This window comes from Macaca fascicularis, chromosome 3, assembly GCF_037993035.2.
Source record: "Macaca fascicularis isolate 582-1 chromosome 3, T2T-MFA8v1.1".
Taxonomy (NCBI): Eukaryota; Metazoa; Chordata; class Mammalia; order Primates; family Cercopithecidae; genus Macaca; species Macaca fascicularis.
The window spans coordinates 155,980,299-155,998,172 of record NC_088377.1 but is presented as its reverse complement, the minus strand read 5'-3'; the positions used below and the strand labels follow the sequence as shown (position 1 = coordinate 155,998,172).

The following is a 17,874-nucleotide window of genomic DNA, read 5'->3' as shown; positions in this document are numbered from 1 at the left end:
AGGGATTTTTTTTTTTCTTTTTGATGCATCAGAGAAGACTCCAGGGATTAGGGGCCTTGAAGCATGTATAGGAGTTTGCCAATCAGATAAGGGGTGTTGGAATGACTTTCTAAACAGATGGAGAAGCAGGAACAAAATCAAGTAGGTATCAAAGTTTGTATAGTTAATGATGCCCTGCAAAGCACCTGGCATATGTAAAACAACCTATTCATTTGTGAATGAATAAATGAATGAATGAATGAATGAACAAATAAATAGTATGTTTGGAGAGCAGTAAGGATTAAGTCATGGTTGTAATGTATCAGGTGTATGATGGTGCATAGCACCAGTCTATGGAAAGCCTTTTGTGACATGCTGAGATTGAAGAACGGGGCAATTTTTACATCATTAGGGTAGAGGAATATGACACTAACAGATCAGAAGGGCTTAATGGCTGGAGTCTACGGAATGGGGTCAGGTAAAGCTGATGAAAACATTGGACTGGGTAAGGAAAAACAAATAACTTCACATTAGAACATGTTGATCTAGGTTGAGATGCCCCAGTAAGCAAGTGAAAAAACACATCTGGAGCCTAGGAGAAAAGAGGAGCTTGATAGAGTTCTATACAAACACTGGTCTGTAGACTCAACAAATTTATGGAAAACCTATGATGGGCCAGATAGTGGAAACGTGAAGATGAATAAGGCACGGTCTTGGCCCTCAAGAAGCTTATAGTAATTATGATTCAGTGTGATACATACTAGAATAGATGTATTAACAAGATATATAAGTAATATATGGAAGGGAATAATTAATTCCACATAGTGTGTGTGTGCTGGTGAGGATGGGGAGGATATTAAAGGAGACTTCACTGAGTAGTTGACACACAATTGAAATGTAAAAGATGCAAAAAAGATTTCTAGATGAAAAGGTGTAGAAAGGCCTATTGAGAAAAAAACAAGGGAAGGACAGCTGCATGGAGACATGAACCGATGTTTGAGTAACTATAAGTAGTTTGATACTGCACCTCACATAACATGTAAAAACTGGGTAGTGGACAATGAGATCAGAGTGCCAGAGCCATTGCAGCAGACAACTATCAATCTATTGATTGATACAATATAATCAATTTTTTCTTAAGCTTTCTAATACCAAAGGGAAGGCCACTGAGCATAGCAGATATATACTGAGGAGTTTAGGATGCAGATATTATTTTAAAATATTAAAGATAAGAATGGTATGAGTTCATTACTGAAGATTTTACATAAGAAATCATGATAGTAAAAATAAAATTCTGACAATATTGTTGGAAACGATCCTGAAAACGCTGATCAGAGAGAGCCATCTCAAGAAACCTGCTCAGAATTCTTTTTAATTACTTCAGATTTAGATAGTAAATATATAAACAAACAAAAGTTAGTGCTGGGTTGAGATTCAATGACAGTTCTATCTGAAAGTTACCTGAAGTATCACTAGTTCAGCCTTTTCATTGCAAGCGTTGGAAAACTGAATCCCAGAGAGGGAAAATCATATAGTACATTAATAGAATTTGGGGTTAACTGTTTTCTTGTTCCAGAAGAGAATAGTTCAGGCTTCCTATATACTATTCTGTAGGCCAGCTATATTGTATCTCCTGGAGGGTTTTAAATATCTTTATTTCCAAAGATTCCAACCATCTCTCCTCAATTTTAATTCAGTAGTCTGGGATAGACCCAAGAGCTCCATTTTTATAAGACTTGTAAGTAATTTTTTACACTTGAAAATGAACGGTATAAACATGCTCTAAGACTGTGTATGGGAGTGGTGATAGTTATTGATTAAGGAAAATAAATTCTCCTGAAAGGAGGGAAAAATTCAAATGATGGCCATGATTTTGAGAAACTCTAGTTTTAGTCATATTTTAATCACAAGTTAATATGTCTTAAAGGCTTGATTCTATGGGAAGAAGGTAGAATGTAGAGAGAATAATTTTGGTTTTTTTATGTTTGTTTGCTTTTACAGAGATATTCTATCCAAGAATCTGCTACAGTCTTTCTGTGAGACAACAGATTTCTTCATGTCAGCACATCATAATGTTCAATGTGTTCCTTGGTTTGTCACTTGAGAATGTGCAGTAGCACTAGCGGTAGAAGATGTCAAGGTGGCAGCTTTTACAGCAATGCAAGTGTTAGCATTAAAAGTGTAAGGATTTATATACTTTGCAAAGGATTTTCTGTATATTTTGTGTTATCAAAATGCTTAACTATTAGGTACTAAAAGTTCTGTGTCTACACTGATAAAACTTAAAACTGTAAAAATAGGCACAATCAAATGACAAAAACCAAAATACTTTTAGCCACAGTTTGATGTGATTCAAGACCTTTAACTGAATTTAGACAGAGGCTCTGTAACTGGGAGGGCGGAGAGGGGCATAAAATCCTAAGTTCAGAATCCCTGAACCAACCTAGGAAACAATGAATGGCCATTAAAGTCAAGTCTCTACTAATTTACTCAGTATTTGTGAGAGGTCTCTTCATACTCAAGACACAGCCTTTCCCTATTCCCTGTAATCCTGACACTTGGGAGGCTGGATCAGAAGAATCACTTGAACCCAGGATTCACAGCTCAGCCTGGGCGATGCAGTGAGACCTTATCTCTATTAAGAAAAAGAAAAAAGAAAATGAAGAAGAGGAAGAAGAGGAAGAAGAGGAGGAAGAGGAGGAAGAGGAAGAGGAAGAGGAAGAAGAGAGAAGAAGAGAGAAGGAGGAAGAAGAAGAAGAAGAAGAAGAAGAAGAAGAAGAAGAAGAAGAAGAAGAAGAAGAAGAAGAAGAAGAAGAAGAAGAAGGAGGAGAGGAAGGAGAGGAAGGAGAGGAAGGAGAGGAAGGAGAGGAAGGAGGAGGAGGAGGAGGAGGAGGAGGAGGAGGAGGAGGAGGAGAAGGAGAAGGAGAAGGAGAAGGAGAAGGAGAAGAAGAAGAAGAAGAAGAAGAAGAAGAAGAAGAAGAAGAAGAGGAAGAAGAAGAAGAAGAAGAAGAAGAAGAAGAAAAACATGCTAGGCAACTTTTACTCTGAAGGAACATTTCCTGGTAATTTTTTGATGCCAGTGGAGATTTACAGTTAAGGAGGATAAAAATTTTAAGACAGGGAGCTTCTCTCAAGTCTTTAATAAAATAACAAGGAAAGTAGGGGGTACTTGTTTGTTAACTGTGGGTTTTCCTCATAGATGAGAGATGGCAAGATTTGGTAGAATAGAGGCTTAAAATTCACAGATGTTATGGATTTGTCTGGTTATTTGCATATGATCGCTAAGTCTCTAGGCACTGCACCTGTGCAATTCTTCAAGCCATGAAACAATCAAGCAGCTGAAAGGTTCAGCTGGTCTTTAGATTGCTGACTTCTCACACATAACCTAATTCCTAAACTCATATGGATTTTTCTATCACTAATGTAGCTTTGCTGTTATCTACCTCACTAATGTAGGAGAACCTATAATGTAAAAAAAACATGTTTCTTTTTAGAAAATTGAAAACTATTCACAGGGCAAATTTTACTGAAATTTTTTAAGTTGTTAACTTGTCTTAGACTTTGCATAAGGCAATGGTAGCTTGGTCCAAAACAAGGACAGTATAAAAGAAAGTCTGCACAAACCCCACCAAAGTTTTGAAATGGAAATTTTCTTTTAATTTGAGGGTTCATGAAGATCTATGGATATATACATTGTGAATGTCAAGGGTCTCCTGTAATTCTACTATAATTAGTTCTTATGAGTGGTTTCTACCTCATCTAATCAGAAAATATAATTTTCATTATGAAAAATCCACTATACTATAGCAATTTATTAGCATTTATCAAGTGCCTTTGGGAAAGGGAACTTAGTGACCAAACATAATTTAACTTAAAATCATGTTAGATTCTTGTAATGAGCTTATATGATTTTCATATTAAGATACAGTGACTTAAATATTTTGAAAGAACAGGCCAGGTACGGTGGCTCATGCCTATAATCCCAGCACTTTTGGAGGCCGAGGCAGGCAGATCACTTAAGGTCAGGAGTTGGAGGCCAGCATGGCCAACATGGTGAAACCCCGTGACTACTAAATATACAAAAATTAGCTGGGCGTGGCGGTGCATGCCTGTAATCCCAGCTATTAGAGAGGCTGAGGCAGGAGAATCTCTTGAACCTGGGAGGCAGATGTTGCAGTGAGAGATCTTACCACTGCACTCCAATCTGGGTGACAGAGTGAGATTCTGTCTCAAAAACAAACAAACAAACAAAACAAACAAACAAACATTTATTTCACATTTGTTTCATTTTTCCAAACGCTGTTCTTCCAAATTCAGCATTACTAAAATAATCAGCACAAGCTTAGATGTTCTTAGAAGAACTGACCACTTAATGTAACTAACCCAAGCAATTCTAGTTTAAATATTCATTTTGTAATAGTTTTCTGAAAAAGCAGACCAAAAGATTAAGGAACAATGAAACCACTTTGATGCAATTTTTTAAAAAGCCACTATAAATGTCATAACAGGAGATTTCTAGCACTAAAAAGAAAAGGAAAAAGCCTTAGGGTTCCAGGTTCTTTTAAGTTCTTCTAAGTAGCTGAGATACTAAAGAGGAGAAATGCTTTCCTGTTGAAACTCCAACTTAATAGCACAAACTATTCTTGGTGTAAGACAAGAATTAAATATTAGACACTGGATTGTAAGAACGGGCACAGTTTTATTTTGTTAGTAAAATGATAGGTTAGAATATCTTTTAGGTTCATGATAGAATTAGATAGTTCCAGATAGTTAAAGTTTCTATTTTCTTATGGGACCAAAGAGACAGTAATAAAGTAAAATAGACAAGATTACATGGTGAGAGAAGAAAATAAAATGGTAAAGGAGAAAAGAAAGCAGTAGAAAAGGTGAAGGCAGCAAAAACATTTTAAGAAAACCGATAGAAATGTGGAAGGCGGGTTGATAGAAATACATAAATAGAATCCACACTGTTTTCCATAATGGTTGAACTAGTTTACAATCCCACCAACAGTGTAAAAGTGTTCCTATTTCTCCACATCCTCTCCAGCACCTGTTGTTTCCTGACTTTTTAATGATCGCCATTCTAACTGGTGTGAGATGGTATCTCATTGTGGTTTGGATTTGCATTTCTCTGATGGCCAGTGATGATGAGCATTTTTTCATGTGTCTGTTGGCTGTATGAATGTCTTCTTTTGAGAAATGTCTGTTCATATCCTTTGCCCACTTTTTGATGGGAGTTATACCTGATGTAAATGATGAGTTGATGGGTGCAGCACACCAACATGGCACAAGTATACATATGTAACAAACCTGCACATTATGCACATGTACACTACAACTTAAAGTATAATAATAATAAATAAATTAAAAAAAAAAGAATCCACAGAGGAAACACAAATAATCTTAAATGTAAGTAAATTTCAAAATAATTTTACTTTTTGTCTTTAATCATGTACTGACACTGTTCTTCACTTTGTCATTCAATTTAGCTTGTATAACACTTCCAAACATCTTAAGATAAAATTCGCAGCCTAAGTCTTAAATCCTATAGAGAGCTCCCATAACAATATTAATGTTCTATTTCTTTCTTGCTCTCACTTTAGTTAAGGTAGAGAAGTCAAGGGAATATATACTTAAAATCCTAATGGATTACAGGAAGAAGCAAATGTAGCAAGGTAGCTAAGAAAAGAGAAAGGTAGCTAAGAAAAGAGAAAATTAGCAAGGTAGCTAAGAAAACAGAAAATTTGGCCTCCTAGAAAGCAAAGTTCTTCCATATTTAATTTATGGAAGTTCTGTATTATATATGCAACATACATTTTCTTACACTGCAATCTGAGAAGCAAAAGTACATTTATTAATTCCTTATTTTCTATTTATCATCCATGTTAAAGTATGATTTTTCTCCATTCATTGTTGATCACATTAGTACTGCAGATCCTGAGTTACTGATGAATGATGAAGAATGAGGGGGATTTAAAATGATCTGTGTTGCAATCAACTATATGTGTTTATGCAAAAATGTTCTCCTTCCTGTGGACATTGCTTGATGTGGCTGACAAGCCTTAACTTTTATAAACTCCCCCTTTTCTTGACCTTCCTTAATAAATCCAATGCTAATTTGATTGCTCTAGTCCCCTCTTGTCTCTTCTGCTTTTTCTTCTTGCTCTAAAAAAATGTGAATATTACTGAGTTCCTCTTTTCAAATTACCTTTTTCAGAAATCTCCTCTACTCCCATGGATTCACCTATTACTTCTGTGTTGCTCCCCAAATACTTCTCTTTAGTCTTGACCCCTCTGTCAAGCTCTCTTTCAAATTTGCTAAAAGCTAGCTATTTCTACTTCCTTGTCTTGCCATCTCCTCAAACTCAACATGTCTAAAGCTTAGGTCAACATCATGCCTACCTAAATAGTTTTTAAAGGATTATCCTTATTCCAGGTTTCTCAGAATTCCCTTCCCTGAAAATATCCTCCAAATGTACCGTTGCTACCTTCACAGACCACTGCTTTGATAATTTCACTTCCTCATCAAAAAACTTTAATAGCCCCTTCTACCCAATCCATAAAATACTGCCTTCTTAGCTTGACATTTTAAGCTCTACACAATCAGCGATGTGTATTTCTAGCCCCCAACCCATTCATTATTCCATTAGTATGATATCTCTAGGCTGATCAAAACAAACTACTTACCCTTGCCTAACCAGATCTCAGAATTTCCTGTGACTACATCTTTGATGACATCTTTAAAACAATTCTCCATCAAAAATTCATTTATCTACCAAATTCCTTTTAAGTCCATCATACATGCTAACTTCTCTACAAAGTCTTCCCTGATCACTTGTAGCCTGAATTGATAATTTTCTTTTTTAAATGCTTATTGTTCTTTCTGTTTTTCCCATTTCTACAGCACATGCACTGTGGCCAATAATGTATTTATTTGTGCACAACTCTGAATATCTCCTCAACTAAGTCCTAAGTCCCTGAGGATATTACACATGATAAATAATCATTCAATTTATATCGAATGAATGAATTTTTTTCCCTCCTCCAACCCTCCTCCTCTGCTCCACTCAGCACAATCTCCTCCTTATTCATTGTTTCAATAAGTTTATTTTTTGAGCTTTATTATTCACCAAGCACTGTGCTAGGCACTAGAGAAGAGTAGAGAATTCATGATTCCTGCTGTCATATAGCTTACAGTTTAATAGAGAAGATAAACATTAAAATACAAGTTTATGTGTGGCGAGTGTGAAGTATATATGTGGTCGGAGCCTATAGCAGGGGAAAACACTCTAGTATTCCTTAAAACACACAGTTACAACAAGGGTATATTTCAAATCATTGAAATAGCTGGGAATAGTAAAAAATTACAGCCAAATGCTGTGATACAGAGTATATATCATAACCTTGAATTAAATACCAATTTCCTGGAGGCTAGCATAATGGTAATTATTTATTAACTCCTTATCCAAGGATTTATGCTAAGTACTTTACATAATATACCTTTTGGTCTTCACAGCAATCTTTAAAGTTTGGGTATCCTTATTCCTATTTTAGGGATGAGGAAACAGGCTCCAAAGAGATCAAGTTATTCTATCCAAAGCCCTATTAATGGCAAAGGCAGGCTTCCGATCTAAAACACGTCATTCTTTCTTCTGTATGCCAAGAGTATATCATACGGTAAGTTTTCCACACAAGCATGCTCAGTAGTAATGAGCTCAATGTCCCAGACCCTCCTCCACAGGGTGTCAGCCTTGAGCAGCTGGTCATGGATAGAAATACCATCATAGTTTAACAAAAATTGTATTCTATAACATTCTTTTAAATTTGCCTATTTCATGCTGCCTTTTAAGAAATGTTCTTCACTGGAATGGGAAAATAAGAGCCACACAAGACATAGTCTGTTCTTTAAAACAATATTTGAATTAAATACGTTTATTATGATCAAGAAATAATGTATTAGACCTCCTGCTCATTTTTCAATATACAGAAAATATAAATAGTAAAGAATATCTTTAAAAACTTATTTCTAAATTTCGGGCATCACAATAGATTGCTCTATTTAAACCTATATCTCAATTTTTCTGGCAATGCTGCTTTTATTTGGAACAAAATGTGGTTTAGCTTCTCTCCATTTCTTTTACATTATATTTAAAAGTAATACTGAAAAAGAAATATTCAATTTCATTCTTTATAGCTACATAAATAAAATTTTATAATTTCCTAAAAGACATTCTGTAATGCCTGATTCTATATCCCATATAAGTTAGTATTTTCCTCCAGAATATTTTACAAATTATAAAGTTTTATACCTTATTCTTGATTTTTTACATAGAATATGAAATTTCAGTATTGCTAATTAGTTTACTATAGAATTTCTGGTTTTGTCAGCTTTTGTTATTTTTAACAATTTGGAATGAAATAGTAAAGTAAAAATAATGTTAAGTTGCATTATATCAAAACATAGTTCAATGTAGATTATTAAATACATTGGTTAAATAATTTTTATGTAGCTTATATTTCTCATAAATGCAATTTATAATATTTCAAGGCATTAAACAAAACAAAGCTTCCTCAGATATACAGAATTATATTTGCACAATGGTTTTCATACATGTGGGATTTAATTCTTTGTTTCCAAGGCACTGTTTCTGGATGTGGCATGTTAATAAACAAATGCTTTGTAACAAAAACCAGGCCAAAAAAACATAACCCTTACTTCATAAGGCAATATCCAACAAGATACATTCAATCCTGAAAAATTAAGATACCTTTCACTTACTTCAAAATGAAAACAAAATAAATATTTAACCATGGAATTTAAGATCTTGTTCATCAGTTAGCCCAATGTCTTTATTTTAAAGATGTTCAGCAACTTCCTCAAACTTGTATAACTATTTGTGGCAGAGTCAGAATAAGACCCCCAAGTTTAATTCTCTTTTGCTTTTTACTATTCCATTCTTGAACTTCTTAAGACAGAATTATAAAAATTTTAGAATTCAATTACCTATTAGAAAGGAGAACTTTATATTATATATTAACCTACAATGAAGGAAGGGATTACAATGCTAAAAACTAATATTCATCTAAGATAGCAAAGCAATGGCATTTACCTTAAATTTACGTCTCTGCTCTGCACAGCTGTTGAAGAACCACAAGTCTGTCTCATGGCTGTAAATGTAACAAGAACAATAATGCGACCAATTTTCATATCTAAACTAAATTAAGTAGATTTGTCATAGGCTAGAAAATTGAAAATGTATTTTACAAATTGTCTTTTTAATTTACAGATTATGGAAGTGTGCATGTGTGTGTATGTGCATGTGGGCATTTGTGTGTGTGTGGTGTGGTGTGTTCACTCAGTCTTTCTAAACTGAAAATTAGTTTCATGAAATTGAAAGGATGAAGTATTATTCTTTTTGGCTAACTTTCCTCATTGTGGATCACTATGAATATATCAATTCTAGGAAGTGCTAGGGTAGATTTAAATAAATAAAACAAATTAAAGTGAGAAGCTGTCTCTGACTGTTATTATTAGGATATGTTTTCTGGGATACACAGTAAGAATGTAAAGCAGAAACATCTGGTAATGCTTAAGTTAATATTGGCTCCCATTTGCATCACAATCTTTATATATTATTCATCAATATGCCATTAATCAATGTACTTGCTGATTGCACCTATTCAATTGGTGTTTCATGTCATGAGTAGATTATGTAAACATGTTTCAAATACATATATTCAGATATCTATACATGAAAGTGAAATCACTACTGCAATTGGCACTCAAGCTTGTCAGATGTGATGTTTTCTTCGTTCCATTTTGCATTAGACATGCTAATATCTATGCCATCTGTAGCACAAAATCCTGAACAAATGTAAATGAAAAAATAATAGTAGATAAATACTAGTCTACTAAAAATAGACTCTGTACCATGTCACACTTCAAATCTGGCCACCACTTCTTAACACAGAAAATAAATTCAGGTGAATGTTAACAAGCAACCGAATATTGTTCTTGTGACTTGAGCCATCAAAACAGGTTTTCAAATCTGTATTTTCTTTCAAACTTTATAAAGTAGTTCTCTATCAAAATTATACTTTAAAATAAAAAATACAAATTATCTCTTTTGGTCCACTAAAGATGTTATGCCTGTCACATTAAGAGCCATCATAATCGATTAATACCAAATACCTTGCCTTGCACATACAGATTTTGAAACATTTTCAATTATCCTTTTGAAATGTAAAGATAATACACTAACTCTTATGAAAGTTTGGTTAAACACTTAGTTACGTAGAAAAAGATCTAAGTTTTGAGAGAATCATATAAGAGAACTTCTAAAATGTTAATTTCATATTAAATTACTGAAAATTTTAACAAAAAAATTGTACCCTTTTTTAAAACATTAGTGGCAAATAGTGCAACTCATGATATTTGAAGATACAAAGATAAGCATTACCTAATATTCCTGTTTAACAACAGATGTGTAAGCTAGTATCAGATGCTGTTAAACTTGTATTAGATTTTTAATACAATCCCAGCATGTCTCTAGTTGCTAAGCTTATCAAGTCCTATGAAATACTAAAAATGAAGGCTCACATTATATTAATTGCAGTGTATATTTTGGTGAATAAGTCTCATTCAATATTTCTAAATTCTCATTCATAAAACACAATTTCTCATTCGTATGATATTTTGGCATGCGATCTCATTAAAATTACAAAATAATACTGAAATGCTAGTTTTATAGTCTAAGCAATGGAGATATATTCAGATTAATATGCATCACAAAATGAAAAACAAGTGACACAGTGAAAGTCTTTGTAGTCATGGTCAGCAACTGCAACTGTCAAAAGGTATTTATAGGAGTTTTAATCATTCTTTTATGCTAAAATAACAAAATTGGAGACTTCTGCTCAAAATTTTACTTATGCATTGATAAACAGACAACGATTTCTCATTTTAGAGCCATTAATATTCCCACATTCTATTGTGGGTATTTTGTAAGGAAAAATATGTATATTTTAGTCCAAGTATCAAATCTTGCCTTTCAATGCAACAACAACAAAAAAATAGAAAAACTAAAGCCCAGCCATTCTTTCCAGAGATACCTTGGTAACCAGCAATATAGAAACTTCTACTGGACTTAGCTTTGGAGAGGAAGAAGCAACTGTGAATTCCTCAATTTTGTCAAGAAATATGATGAAATAGAATTAGGAAAATATATAGTGTTTTTTAGACACTCAAACCAGTAACTTCATTCCTATCTTTTGCTTATGTTGCCAGCATCTAATTCTCCTTTTCTATTCCAACAAGAAAGCAAAATTCCCACTCTGAAGCCATAGTGAGGATAAACATTTCATTTGCTATCTTCTGTGACTTCTATGTAAATTTTTCTCTGTCATGTAAATGCATGAAGAGACTCTCATGGAATCAGATAACTCCATGGAAATACTACACCTACGCTCCCATTATAAATTGGGAAAGAATATGATGGTGAGGAAAGTGACACAGAATTATTCATTAGTTAAAACAAAGGAACGTGAAATTGCTTTTAAAAGAGAAAAAAATTGAAAAGAATCTTAAACTCAGGCTGATTAAATAAAACTTTCATTTCCAGTCATGGCAGACATCTGTTCTCTGTTGAAACATCCCTTATCCCCAAGTCCCTCTTCTTCTCATCCACCCTCCACAAATGACTTTGTTCCCAGGAAAATCTATTCTTATCTCAAATTTGTTTAGGGAGCATACATTTTATCCAGTTTTTAGGTAATAACTAATTTTTGGATTGTATAAATCAGTAGCTTATACTTCTCTCTTATACAAACTAAGCTTCAGAAGGCCATCATGTAAGACTTAGTTACTAACATCTGTAAGTACACCTGAAAATAAACACAGACAGCTGGGCCATAAAAAAATTTTTGTTTTGTTAAAATAAAGCCATAAGAGATGCTTAAAAAAACTAAATTTGCCTTATTAGAAATGTATGTAACACATGATTCAGGAAAAAGCATTACTTATCTTTCAACAGAGCTGGTGAACACTTTGAGAGATGTTGTATGGAACTCCAGAATTTACCTTCCAAACAGTCAAAAAATATACCTTAGAAATATTCCCCCCCCAAGAAAATGTCCCACATATTTTGGTTAAGAAGACTACATAAAACAAGGATTATATTATGTAACAAAAGTTACTTTAAAAGACATACATACTATCAGTTTCACAGGACAAACATAGTGAGTAAGGACAACAAACTCCAGAATGTGTTTTTATAACTGTAGCAACAGCAATAACTCCTTGGCAAACTCAAACAGTTTTTCTGGCAATCCTTGAGGTTTTCTGCATTTGTCACTTGGATACAACTGCGGAAGGGTTGTCTAAGACTTCTTTGTTTCCTTCCACATCATTTTACTATAACTTTGGTTTTAAGAAAAAAATTTTACATTTCAACCTATGTATGCATAAAAAATCCCACAAGGGGGTTTTATGCAAAATTCTTTAAGCCTATATACACCAAATATGGTTCCTATGTATTTTTTGCAAGGAGTTACCTTGTAAACTTTTAAAATGTATGCCAACAGAATATTATTTTTTTCTCTTTTAAGAAGATAAAATGAATTCTCTTTATGAATTAAAATTACCTACATATGCAAATGTAATAATTTCCTGTATATATACAACTGGGTCTGCACATCTGTTATCATTATGAACATCTTTTAAAATAAGACCCCAAGGACAGGAGTGCTTTACTAACCTGCAGTGGTCTCTGTTTATCACTGCTCTTAGGAGATTTCAATCCACTTGTTTGCTGCTGTAAAAGAAGTTGTCTTGCTGCCTGGAGAGCCTAGAAGTAAAAATGAAACCATATCTAAATATTTTGTTGAAAGTTATCAATTATCTCTTGGTTAACAGTAAAAGGATTCAATGTACAAGAACTCCCATATTCCTTTCTAGAGAGAATCATTGTTGTTTATCTTCTAATACGAAAAAAACTGCCAAACACACATATATAACTTTACTCAGAATCACAGAGAAACATGCAATCCTGCAGGAAATAAAGTTAATTTGTTTAAAGTGCTTAAAGAGGATAAAAATCATAAACTGCATCAATAAACTCATTTCCACAAGGAACTTGTCTTTGAGTGTTCAACTAAAATGCCCACTCCCTTTTAAATTATCATTCAATTTGCATTTTCATATTACAATTTTGAGGCAAAAGCAGTAGACTTCAAGTGTTACCGGAAGCTGTAATTAAATTTGACAAATCAACATCAGATTATCTTGAAAGTGAATTAATAAGGATTTTCACTAAAGATTAAAAACACTTTTTTTGTACTTACAATTCAAGGGGAAACCTCTCCTTTGACAAAATAAAGTGCAGTTTTAATGCCAAATAAAATTGAGTGGTTTTCATTTGCATTCTTAGCAAAATCAGAGAACAAAGAAATTACCACTCAACCAATCAGGTTTGTTTCTATGTGTGACAGAATACCAATCAAAATAGAAGATGTTTTCGTTTATTTTTATGTTTTCTTTCCCACTTAGGAAAATAAAACTTAACATAAGAAATTAATGTAAGCATTTCATTTAGTGGAGGAGGAACAGTTCAGTAAATGTACTATATAAACTTAACATGTAAAAGCTAGTGCCATAGACCAAAAATGCATAGTAAATTCTTCTAAAGGTAGGAGTATAAACTAATTAACAAAAACTTTTAAGAGTCTCTTAAAAAAATCATTTTCTCTCTCAACAACTGAGTTCAATGAACACTAATGGGGAAATTTTTCAAGACATAAAACTAACCTGTATCATTGGCCTACTATGTTATTTACTGCTTTTGAATACAAGATACATTTTTCACAATGAGAAAACATTATTGGATTAATATTCTTCTATAATAATCAAGAATTTCAGCTGATAAAAAGTACAATTTTGATTGTAATCAATGATCTGGTTTTTAAGAGAGTTTCTAGTATCCATGACAACAGTTGCTTTGACAAGATGTGCATATGGCATTACACTGCCAGCTGGTGTGAACAATGTTTGAACTACTGCATTGAGATGCTGAGCAAACAGAAAAAGTTGCCACGTCTTAACCCTCAGGGAAGGCAGTCATCCCCTGATCAATTATGAAAAGACAGAGAGGGCTGCTACAGTCTGGCTCCAAGCAAGTTTTCTGAAAGGCAGGCAGACATAGAAACCAAAGTAAACAAACTGAATGCACTAGCACCATCTCCTAACAACATTGATTTGTCTTCCCATAGCAGGATCTGGCATAGTTTGTAAAGCACACTTTTTACATTTGGAGACACACTCACTCACGATAATCATCTTTGTTGTTGTTTTTTAACTTTTCAAGTCATTACAAATTAACCTAAATATTTCTAAGGATGGCACATTCCAGTGAACTCAGGGAATTTATTATAGAGTTCAGTTTGAAAAAACAAAAAAAATTCATAATTACTTTATTATCATACGACTATTTGAAACTTTTTGTTCAATATTCTAAATAATATATCATTCCTATTTAAATTGTAACTTATAAAGTGACTACAAATGATATCTTTCCAAATGGAAATTACAATAGGTGTCCTAGGCTGTGTCTCTGAAATTCTCAAAATAAAAATGCATTCAATTATTTTTCCAGTTGATGCTTAATTGTTTTCATGTAGTTTTTTTTTCTTTTTGAGTTGATGAGTTTATTTTGTATACCTATTACCTTAATTTATATTAAATTATGTAGTTATCTATTATTCTTAAAAAATTTTAATGAACACTGTTTAGGATCTTAGAATCATGAATGACAAGGATTAAAAGCAATCTTAAAAATCATCTAATCTGACCTTCTCATTCTAGCAAATAAGAAAAATGAAACCTAGAATAGTCAGTTGTTTTGTTCAAGATCACAAAGCAATTTATGAATGTTGTTTTCAAGGTCTCCTGGCTTCCAGGCCTGAGTGTATTCCACTGTGCCATATTGTTTCTGTTCTGTCAAAGGAATCATTAGTAGGCAATGAGTAAGATTCTAGTAAAGGAGAATATATGACATTATAATGAATTATTCTTCACCAGTAAAGAGAGCGTATTCATTTTTCAGACTTTACATGGGAAACAACAATATAACCATTTTGTTTTGAATCTGTAAATGAATAGAACCACTATCACAGAATGTATATTGTTTTTATGGCTACTGCCCCCATCATCCTTAACTTGGATTTCATTATATATTGATACTTCCCTGATGCTTGATGGAACTCTAAACTTTTGTAACATCCTGATTATGTGATCAATTATTACTATAGAACTGCACAATTCTAGAGCTGGACAAACCTTAGAAACTGCCTAGCCTACCTTTCTCAAACAAGTAACTGAAGAATCAATACTAGAATAACTTGATTGAAGTCACAAAGCAGTAGCAGATCCTGGTCAAAAACTCTGGCTCTTCTCTCCCAAGCTTGGGACCCCATCCATTTTACCACCCTGCGTTATATTCATTCAACAAAACCCATGTAATCAATGGAATATGTCAATGTTATGTAACGTCTGTAGACAAACACTAGAAAATTAAATATATTACAAGTTTCACTCATCAAAGTATCACTAGTCAAAAGCATACACCTACACTGTTAGGAAAGGAGTGATAATAGTAATGAAATATCACAGGATAGCTGGCTAAAAAAATGCTTCCACTTTTAAAGTATTTTGGTTTTCATATGCATTTATAGTTCTCTCCAAAATAGCTGAGGATCATCTTTTAATACAAACTCTTAGGAAAAATAACTTCTTTCCTATTTCAACATTCTCTTGGTATAGTAGAGATTGCTGTAGTAAGCATAAGAGATGGGAGAACAAAAAACAATTCCAGGAGATCAGGAATGATTTAAAACTCATAAGCAGAAAGCTCTGGCAGTTTGCATTCTCACTGAATGCATCATATGACATTTTTATTTCCAGTATTCTGGATAACACTTTAAGACTGAATTTGAAAAACAATTGCTCAGAGACATTTAGTTCATCTTTGCAATTAATTATTATAGCTACTCAAAAAATGAAAGATTATTAGATAAAACACTTCCATCAATATAAAGTGCTAGGTGTCAAATGACACAAAATATTAATTTAAAAATCACTTGCCACTTCTCTCAATACAAACAATAGATTAAATCCAGGGCCATTCATAAAGTTCTCTGAGCCATCCAGTCATTTAGATGGTCACCCTCCCCCACAAAAATTAATTTAGAACAAAAATAAAAGTTGTTTACAAAATTTCCTTTCACAATGATTGAGTCTGTTTCCAATGTATCAGAAACAAGAAAGAGATTTCGAAGCCAGCCAAACCATATCTAGTTTCCAAAAACACATTTGTTTTTAATTAGGGGTGCACATTACTTAATGAAGTTATCCTATTTTAGGAAACCTAAAGAAAATTAAGATAAGACATCTTAAAATTTGAAATCAGGTTAAATTTAAAAATTTGAAAAAAAGAAATAATCTGTATAAGACACTAAAGGTAAACATTTTGTTAGACTGTAGAGATGTGGGAATGCACATATTTCATAATTTAGTGCATTGTTCTCTGAAATACTTACTGAAAACATCATTCCTAACTCATACTGTGCATTTTTAACTAAATTTTTGTACGAAAAGCAAAGTTCAAGCATACTTCTTCACTAGTAGTAATTTTATGCTAGTTATGAACCTCACAGAATAATTCTAATGAGTAGGTCTTCGTGATAATTAACTAAGGATAAAAATGCTTTGTAACCTGTCAGATAAATACTTTTTTCCACTGAAGAACACTGAAAACTTTCACCAAATATAAAATTATTTAAGAATAGCTTAGAAATACCCAGTAAAACAAAAATATGTTGAGTATGCTATGGCTTATAAATAACTTTTTTTTTCAAAGTAAATATATGTATATTTGGGGAAAAAACAGACATCAGTCATATCTCTCCCCATAAAAATAGGAATGCTTAACCTATCAGCCTGTTGCATTTGAGACATTAAAATGAAAAATGACATCTACGCCCATTAATATCTTCAATGTATAAACAGCACAGCGTGACACATTCTTGAGAGCTGAAGGCTACAAAATCTCTCTGAAACATAAATAACAAAGCACTCAGAAGCATATTTGATGTTGATATTCATCTCTGAGAAAAACACTGTTGCCTAGGCTTCTTATGAAAATAGATGCAGCCCAAATGGATCTCCTGTAATTGGTTTCAGATAGCGAGGTCAGAAGAAATATGATACAAGAAACGATTATGTGGAACAGGCGAAACAAGAATGTTTACACAGTCACTCCCTAGTTATACTGACAAGGGGTGTATACTTTGCAGATAACCAGAACCAAAAAAAAAAAATTGCCAGCAGGACATCCAGATTTTTGCTCCTCATATTCATATAGTTTAACCTTTAACACATTATGTCTTCAACATGTTACTTTGAATACGAAACATAAAATAAGTTTTCAAACAGAGTTTAATTTTCTAATTATTTTCCCAAGTGTGGTTGATAAAAAGTATATTCAGATCCTTCCAGAAAGGATATAAATTCGTATTCTGTTTGGCCTTTTTTTCATATTATGCTCCCACTAAAGAGAATATACTGATAAATGTAATCTGAAGTCTCATAATGTTATTTAATAGAAGAAAATTAATCATCTAATTGGCATAACCTATTTTCAAATAGCAATCTATCAGAGTGAAATTATGCATCTGTAGCTATTGACCTTCTATTTTTCCATCCTGATACATAATTAGACTGTTTGTTTAAAAAGCTAATTATTAAAAAATGTTTTAAAAAAGATATTTTTACAGTATATTTTACATAAAGTTAGAAAATTAATGTGTGGATATATTATATTTATACTGTACATCACTATGGAG

General features: G+C 33.0%; 1 protein-coding gene across 50 annotated transcripts in view; it reads right to left on the bottom strand.

Annotated features, from left to right (window-relative positions):
* FOXP2 (forkhead box P2) overlaps nucleotides 1-17,874 on the bottom strand; it is a 599,458-nt gene that overhangs the window by 148,435 nt on the left and 433,149 nt on the right. For 31 of the 50 annotated variants that reach the window (XM_015447961.4, XM_045388532.3, XM_074036614.1 and 28 more), the window contains one exon: nucleotides 12,735-12,824. In XM_015447961.4, coding sequence (XP_015303447.1) covers nucleotides 12,735-12,824 — 90 coding nt within the window. Of the gene's footprint in view, nucleotides 1-9,089; nucleotides 9,148-12,734; nucleotides 12,825-17,874 lie in introns of all 50 variants that reach the window. The other 19 variants (XM_074036641.1, XM_074036634.1, XM_074036633.1 and 16 more) reach the window with 1 other exon arrangement.